This window comes from Arachis stenosperma, chromosome 5 (assembly GCF_014773155.1).
Source record: "Arachis stenosperma cultivar V10309 chromosome 5, arast.V10309.gnm1.PFL2, whole genome shotgun sequence".
Classification (NCBI taxonomy): Eukaryota; Viridiplantae; Streptophyta; class Magnoliopsida; order Fabales; family Fabaceae; genus Arachis; species Arachis stenosperma.
Genome location: NC_080381.1, coordinates 77,455,682 through 77,464,393, shown reverse-complemented (window position 1 = coordinate 77,464,393; position 8,712 = coordinate 77,455,682). Strand labels below are relative to the sequence as shown.

The 8,712-nt window shown below is 37.9% G+C and overlaps 1 protein-coding gene across 1 annotated transcript; it reads right to left on the bottom strand.

Annotated features, from left to right (window-relative positions):
• Positions 1-1,523: 1,523 nt before the first annotated feature.
• On the bottom strand, positions 1,524-3,149 carry LOC130980917 (uncharacterized). The gene is made up of 6 exons (XM_057904559.1): positions 2,967-3,149; positions 2,671-2,874; positions 2,471-2,563; positions 2,263-2,370; positions 1,694-2,035; positions 1,524-1,559 (listed from the first exon to the last, which is right to left on the bottom strand). Exons 1-6 carry the CDS (start codon positions 3,147-3,149, stop codon positions 1,524-1,526), a joined length of 966 nt encoding a protein of 321 aa, XP_057760542.1.
• Positions 3,150-8,712: the final 5,563 nt, after the last annotated feature.

The window sequence follows — 8,712 nt, the reverse complement described above, 5'->3', positions numbered from 1 at the left end:
TCTCAAGGGTGCATCAAGACCACTTCCATGAAGTTGTGGCCATGAAGAAGGTGATCCCCGAGGTCCCTTTCAAACTCAAAAAGAGTGAATATCCGGAGATCCGACATGAGATCCGAAGAAGAGGTTTGGAAGTTCTTACCAACCCCATTCAACAAGTCGGAATCTTAATGGTTCAAGAGTTCTATGCCAATGCATGGATCACCAAGAACCATGATCAAAGTGTGAACCCAAACCCAAAGAATTGGCTTACAATGGTTCGGGGGAAATGCTTAGATTTTAGTCCAGAAAATGTAAGGTTGGCATTCAACTTGTCCATGATGCAAGGAGATGAACACCCTTACATTAGAAGGGTCAACTTTGATCAAAGGTTGGACCAAGTCCTCATACACATTTGTGAAGAGGGCGCTCAATGGAAGAGAGATTCAAGAGGGAAGCCGGTTCAACTGAGAAGGCATGACCTCAAGCCCGTGGCTAGGGGATGGTTGGAGTTTATCCAACGCTCAATCCACTACAACAAATAAGGCTTTTCGCAACGGTCAAAAACTGTTGCCGTAGATTGAAAAACCGTTCCCTAAACTTTAGGCAACGCTTTGGCAACGGTTTTTGTCCTGTGGTAAATGCGGCCGTTGCCAATGCTCAAAGGCAACGGTTTTTGACCTAAGGCAACGGTAACCAAAAAACCGTTGCTAAAGTTACTGGTATAGGCAACAGTTTTGAACACAAATTTTAAACAACGGTTTCAAACCGTTACTCGGAAAGCAATGATTTTAGACCGTTTTCTTTCTTGATACAACGGTTTAAAATCGTACCTGGATTGGCAACAGTTTTAAACTGTTGTAGTTTTGTTATCCACAACAGCAACGGTTTTAAAGCATTACCGTTGGTATCATTTTTTGGTAACGGTTTTTGTACTGTTGCCAATTTATAGTTGTCTAAGACAACGGTTTAAAACCGTTACCATTGATTTTATGGCAACGGTTTTGAAACCATTGCCATTATATAGTCATCTAAGACAACGGTTTAAAAGCGTTACCATTATTTTTTTGGCAACAGTTTTAAAATATTGCCATTTTATTGTAACCTAAGACAAACGGTTTTAAAGCGTTACCGTTGTTATTTTTTGGCAACGGTTTTAACACCGTTGTCCTTTGTAACTTTTGACAACGGTTTTTTGTAATATATAATTCTTTATTCACAATAGTAGTTTTTTTGTGAATGAAATTAATTTCATTTTTTTAATTATTTAGAGTCAATAAATAATCTAAACTATTTGAATAAAGTCACAAAAGAAAAATAATTGAACATTTTTCATCAAATTTGACTTACAAAGATTGTTGTATGATCCACAATCACATTCAAGATACCACAATACTATCATGACAACCTCAACTATATCATCTATTGTTGCAAAAAATATAACAAAGAAGAGTTAAAATAGCTAAGTAGCAAATAGATTTATCATCATGTCCGATCCACAAGTTCATGACTTTTACTCTGTAACACTTGCTCTTAAAAATTTGACCTTAACCAAGTTCGATTTCCGCTTCAACATAGTTTTCCTGTAAAAAAAGAAAAAAAATCAAATATAAAACTACACATCTTTAATACTAATAATGTCTACTAAAAATGTTTGAGAGAGAGAGGAGAAATATATATATCATAACAATATAGAAACTTTAACAATAAATAATACCTCCTCATGCGCATCATTGTTCGGATTGCCTAAAGTGCTTCCTAGTTGAGCAGCTAACATCTCAAGGTCCACTCTTGAACTTTTTTGTTGCAACATCATCTTAACAAGCGATTTTAGTTCATCTACTTCTTTTTGCATCACATCAACTTTACCCTCTAATGATGCTTTCTCAACTGCATGTTGCTGCTTAATGGTGGCAATTTCTTCATTTTTCTTCAACAAAGTTGGTGTGGTAACTCTTCTGTGACATCGCACTCTCTCTGCCTTCTCTTTGCCAAATACGGATTGAAAAGCTCTAATTGCTGATTCTTTAGACTTTTTATTCTCAGCTTGTAGATGTGCCTATATTAATGTAAAGAAAAAATAATAATAACAAAAAAGAGTAACTACACACTTGGACTCAAAACATATATCATTTGACAATATCAAATCAAATAATAGCAATTAAGAATAGTATCAGCATTGTTTAACTCAACTGCAAGCATAAAGATAACCACAAATAATGGACAAATTACCAAGACACAAGAAATCCATAACCTATTTTAATCAAATTAACTCCCAATACTTACAATAACATCCAAAGTGTCTTCATCCAATGATTTTCCCTTTGTGCTTTGGCGAGTCTCAACAAACATTTCTGCTTGAGTAGGTGGTTCATTATTTTCCTTAGAAGCAGCCTATAAGTCCAGTTCAACAAGCATTTATATAGAGTTAAAAATGCACGTATTCTTGCACCCCACATACACATACAAATGCACAAAGAATAAAAAATTGTACCAATCTTGCACGTATTCTTGCAAAATTTATTGGTCCCTTTCGATGGCTAAATTTCTGTTGTACCATATTTTTCTTATTCTGCGCAGACATTTTCTACATAGCAAGAGACAAGTATTATCAAAAAATTATCATATTTCACTCATAAATTTATATAACTCATAATTGCGTAAACAGACTACAATAAGTTGCACATGTCTTACCTTAACTTTCTCAGTTTTCCAATAAGCAATCAACTTGCGAAAATGACTCTCAGGTATGCTTTTGGGACGATTTTTCAGCATTTCATTAACACATTTGTATGGCAGAAAATGATTTTGCTTGATTGTGGTCTTATACCGTCTCCAGTTGTCATTGATACAAGCAAGGACTATCCTCTTTCCTTCAGTTGGAATAATGAACTTAGCCTATAAAACACAAAAATTATTTGCTAGTAAGAATAAAATACATGTGTACATTTCCAAATAGTTTCTAAAAGAAACAATAATAATATTCTCACTTGAACATATTCCCAAATGGTTTCTTTATCTTTAATCCCCTTCCAATTTGTGTAAATTAATGGACAAAAATCTGAATTCCTTGCCACTGTGCCCAAAAATTTGCACAAGTTATTTACAGCTTCATCAGTAGAACCAATTGCCTCTCCTTCATTATCTAGAGTAATTTCTTCTCTATCTTCCATTTGTCTTACATGAATCTTCATGCATTGTGTAGGACCTCGTATTTTCTTCACTGTTGTCTCTATACAAAGAGCTCAGAATAAGGCCATCAGCATCATTGCTCAATCAAAACAAGGCATGAAATCAGCCATTAACAAGGATAAAGCAGCACTAAACAGCAAAATCAACCCATATAAACTCACTAAAACCAAATCAGCACTTATAAAATAGCTCAGAATAAGGCCATCATCATCATCATTGCTCAATCAAAACAAGGCATGAAATCAGCCATTAACAAGGATAAAGCAACACTAAACAGTAAAATCAGCCATTAACAAGGATAAATCAGCCATTACTGTGTTGCTAGAAATTGATGAAAAATAAAATTCAACAGTAACACTTTAAAAAACCGTTGTCTAAAGCTATCTAAGAGAACGGTTTTAAGGTGTTACAAAATTTGGCGTTACTAAAGGCCATATTTGTTGTAGTGATCATTCCCACTAGTAACCGGTCCGAAGTTACTATAGACCGGGCTATCATGATTCATAGCATAATGATTGGAGAGCAAATAGAAGTTCATGAGGTTATATCCCAAGAACTTTATAAGGTGGCGGACAAGTCCTCTACCTTGGCAAGGTTAGCCTTCCCTCATCTCATTTGTCACCACTGTAATTCAGTTGGAGTTAACATAGAGGGAGACATCCTCATTAATGAGGACAAGCCCATCACTAAGAAAAGGATGGAGCAAACAAGAGATCTCACTCATCCTGAAATCCCTGAGATGCCTCAAGGGATGCACTTTCCTCCACAAAACTATTGGGATCAAATCAACACCTCCCTAGTAGAATTGAGTTCCAATATGAGACAACTAAGGGTGGAGCACCAAGAACATTCCATTCTCCTCCATGAAATTATAGAAGATCAAAGAATCATGAGAGAGGAGCAACAAAGGCAAGGAAGAGACATTGAGAAGTTCAAGCACTCCATAAGATCTTCAAGAGGAAGAACAAGCCGCCATCACTAAGGTGGACCCGTTCTTTAATCTCCTTGTTCTTTATTTTTCTGTTTTTTGAATTTTTATGCTTATGTTTATTTATGTTTGTGTCTTATGATCATTAGTGTCTTAGTGTCTATGCCTTAAAGTTATGAATGTCCTATGAATCCATCACCTTTCTTAAATGAAAAATGTTCTTAATTAAAAAAAGAGAAGAATTGCATGAATTTTGAATTTTATAACAGATTAATTATTTTGATGTGGTGGCAATACTTTGACTTCTGAATGTATGCTTGAACAGTGCATATGACTTTTGAATTTGTTGTTCATGAATGTTGGCTCTTGAAAGAATGATGAAAAAAGGAGACATGTTACTGAGGATCTGAAAAATCATAAAAATGATTCTTGAAGCAAGAAGAGGCAAAGAATACAAAAAAAAATGAGATTATGTGCGGAAAAAAAAAGAGAGAAAGCAAGCAGAAAAAGCCAATAGCCCTTTAAACCACAAGGTAAGGGTAAAAATAAAGTCGTGATCCAAGGCAAAAAGAGTGTGCTTAAGAACCATTTACATCTCTAATTGGGGACTCTAGCAAAGCTGAGTCACAATCTGAAAAGGTTCACCCAGTTATGTGTCTGTGGCATGTATGTATCCGGTGGTAATACTGGAAGACAGAGTGCTTTGGGCCACGGCCAAGACTCATAAAGTAGCTGTGTTCAAGAATCATCATACTTAATTAGGAGAATCAATAACACTATTTGGATTCTGAGTTCCTATAGAAGCCAATCATTCTGAATTTCAAAGGATAGAGTGAGATGCCAAAACTGTTCAGAGGTAAAAAGCTAAAAGCCCCGCTCATCTAATTAATGCTGATCTTCATAGATGTTTTTGGAATTCATTGCATATTTGGTGCACGAAATTGTGATCATAACTACTTTTCACAACTCAAATAATCCCTAGTAATGGCCCCAAAGACTTGGTGCTCAATACCATGGCATACACACAACTTCGCACAACTAACCAGCAAGTGCACTGGGTCGTCCAAGTAATAAACCTTACGCGAGTAAGGGTCGATCCCACGGAGATTGTTGGTATGAAGCAAGCTATGGTCACCTTGTAAATCTTAGTCAGGCAGACTCAGATGGTTATAGATGAAATATGAATAAAAGATAAAGATAGAGATACTTATGCAATTCATTGGTAAGAACTTCAGATAAGCGAATGGAGATGCTTTGTCCCTTCCGTCTCTCTGCTTTCCTACTGTCTTCATCCAATCCTTCTTACTCCTTTCCATGGCAAGCTTATGCAAGGGTTTCACCGTTGTCAGTGGCTACCTCCCATCCTCTCAGTGGAAATGTTCAACGCACCCTGTCATGGCACGGCTATCCAGCTGTCGGTTCTCGATCATGTCGAAATAGAATCCAGTAATTCTTTTGCGTCTGTCACTAACGCCCACAATCGCGGGTTTGAAGCACGTCACAGCCATTCAATCATTGAATCCTACTCAGAATACCACAGATAAGGTTAGACCTTCCGGATTCTCTTGAATGCCGCCATCAGTTCTAGCCTATACCACGAAGACTCTGATCTCATGGAATGGCTGGCTCGGTTGTCAGGTGAGCGCTCGGTTGTCAGGCGATCAACCATGCATCGTGTATCAGGAATCCAAGAGATATTCACCCAATCTAAGGTAGAACGGAGGTGGTTGTCAGTCACACGTTCATAGGTGAGAATGATGATGAGTGTCACGGATCATCACATTCATCAAGTTGAAGAACAAGTGATATCTTGGAACAAGAACAAGCGGAATTGAATAGAAGAACAATAGTAATTGCATTAATACTCGAGGTACAGCAGAGCTCCACACCTTAATCTATGGTGTGTAGAAACTCCACCGTTGAAAATACATAAGAACAAGGTCTAGGCATGGCCGTGAGGCCAGCCTCCCATTGATCTAAGAACTAGATGTCCAAAGATGATCTAGAGATCTAAAGTGATCAAAAGATTCAAATACAATAGTAAAAGGTCCTATTTATAGGGAACTAGTAGCTTAAGAATTACAAAGATGAGTAAATGACATAAAAATCCACTTCCGGGCCCACTTGGTGTGTGCTTGGGCTGAGCAATGAAGCATTTTCGTGTAGAGACTCTTCTTGGAGTTAAACGCCAGCTTTTGTGCCAGTTTGGGCGTTTAACTCCCACTTTGGTGCCAGTTCCGGCGTTTAACGCTGGGAATTCTGAAGGTGACTTTGAACGCAGGTTTGGGCCATCAAATCTTGGGCAAAGTATGGACTATCATATATTGCTGGAAAGCCCAGGATGTCTAATTTCCAACGCCGTTGAGAGCGCGCCAATTGGGCTTCTGTAGCTCCAGAAAATCCACTTCGAGTGCAGGGAGATCAGAATCCAACAGCATCTGCAGTCCTTTTCAGTCTCTGAATCAGATTTTTGCTCAGGTCCCTCAATTTCAGCTAGAAAATACCTGAAATCACAGAAAAACACACAAAGTCATAGTAAAGCCCAGAAAAGTGAATTTTAACTAAAAACTAATAAAAATATACTAAAAACTAACTAAATCCTACTAGAAACATACTAAAAACAATGCCAAAAAGCGTACAAATTATCCGCTCATCACAACACCAAACTTAAATTGTTGCTTGTCCCCAAGCAACTGAAAATCAAATAAGATAAAAAGAAGAGAATATGCAATGAACTCCAAAAACATCTATGAAGATCAGTATTAATTAGATGAGCGGGGCTTTTAGCTTTTTGCCTCTGAACAGTTTTGGCATCTCACTCTATCCTTTTAAATTCAGAATGATTGGCTTCTTTAGGAACTCAGAATCCAGATAGTGTTATTGATTCTCTTAGTTAAGTATGATGATTCTTGAACACAGCTACTTATTGAGTCTTGGCCGTGGCCCAAAGCACTCTGTCTTCCAGTATTACCACCGGATACATACATGCCACAGACACATGATTGGGTGAACCTTTTCAGATTGTGACTCAGCTTTGCTAGAGTCCCCAATTAGAGGTGTCCAGGGTTCTTAAGCACACTCTTTTTACCTTGGATCACGACTTTAACCGCTCAGTCTCAAGTTTTTACTTGACACCTTCACGCCACAAGCACATGGTTAAGGACAGCTTGGTTTAGCCGCTTAGGCCAGGATGTTATTCCTGTAGGCCCTCCTATCCACTGATGCTCAAAGCCTTAGATCCTTTTTATTACCCTTGCCTTTTGGTTTAAAGGGCTATTGGCTTCTTCTGCTTGCTCTTTCTTTTTCTCTTTTCTATTTCTCTCTTTTTTTTCGTTTTTTTTTTTTGAATTCACTGCTTTTTCTTGCTTCAAGAATCATTTTTATGATTTTTCAGATCCTCAGTAACATGTCTCCTTTTTCATCATTCTTTCAAGAGCCAACAATTTTAACATTCATGAATAACAAATTCAAAAGACATATGCACTGTTCAAGCATACATTCAGAAAACAAAAGTATTGCCACCACATCAATATAATTAATCTGTTATAAAATCTGAAATTCATGCAATTCTTCTCTTTTTCAATTAAGAACTTTTTTCATTTTAAGAAAGGTGATGGATTCATAGGACATTCATAACTTTAAGGCATAGACACTAAGATACTAATGATCATAAGACACAAACATGGATAAACATAAGCATGAAAATTCGAAAAACAAGAAAATAAAGAACAAGGAGATTAAAGAACGGGTCCACCTCAGTGATGGCGGCTTGTTCTTCCTCTTGAAGATCTTATGGAGTGCTTGAGCTCCTCAATGTCTCTTACGTGCCTTTGTTGCTCCTCTCTCATGATTCTTTGATCTTCTCTAATTTCATGGAGGAGGATGGAATGTTCTTGGTGCTCCACCCTTAGTTGTCCCATGTTGGAACTCAATTCTCCTAGGGAGGTGTTGATTTGCTCCCAATAGTTTTGTGGAGGAAAGTGCATCCCTTGAGGTATCTCAGGGATTTCATGATGAGAGGGGTCTCTTGTTTGCTCCATCCTTTTCTTAGTGATGGGCTTGTCCTCATCAATGAGAATGTCTCCTTCTATGTCCACTCCAACTGAATAACAGAGGTGACAAATGAGATGAGGAAAGGCTAACCTTGCCAAGGTAGAGGACTTGTCCGCCACCTTATAGAGTTCTTGGGCTATAACCTCATGAACTTCTACTTCTTCTCCAATCATGATGCTATGGATCATGATGGCCCGGTCTAGAGTAACTTCAGACCAGTTGCTAGTGGGAATGATTGAGCGTTGGATAAACTCCAACCATCCCCTAGCCACGGGCTTGAGGTCGTGCCTTTTTAATTGAACCGGCTTCCCTCTTGAATCTCTCTTCCATTGGGCGCCCTCTTCACAAATGTCAGTGAGGACTTGGTCCAACCGTTGATCAAAGTTGACCCTTCTTGTGTAAGGATGTTCATCTCCTTGCATCATGGGCAAGTTGAATGCCAACCTCACATTTTCCGGACTAAAATCTAAGTATTTCCCCCGAACCATTGTAAGCCAATTCTTTGGGTTCGGGTTCACACTTTGATCATGGCTCTTGGTGATCCATGCATTGGCATAGAACTC

Excerpts from the sequence above, each read along its gene's own strand:
- LOC130980917 (XM_057904559.1), bottom strand. The coding sequence starts at position 3,149 with ATGGAAGATAGAGAAGAAATTACTCTAGATAATGAAGGAGAGGCAATT. Across the intron at positions 2,875-2,966 it reads CCATTTGGGAATATGTTCAA|GCTAAGTTCATTATTCCAAC; the intron begins GTGAGAATATTA and ends TGTGTTTTATAG. Across the intron at positions 1,560-1,693 it reads ACAATGATGCGCATGAGGAG|GAAAACTATGTTGAAGCGGA; the intron begins GTATTATTTATT and ends CTTTTTTTACAG.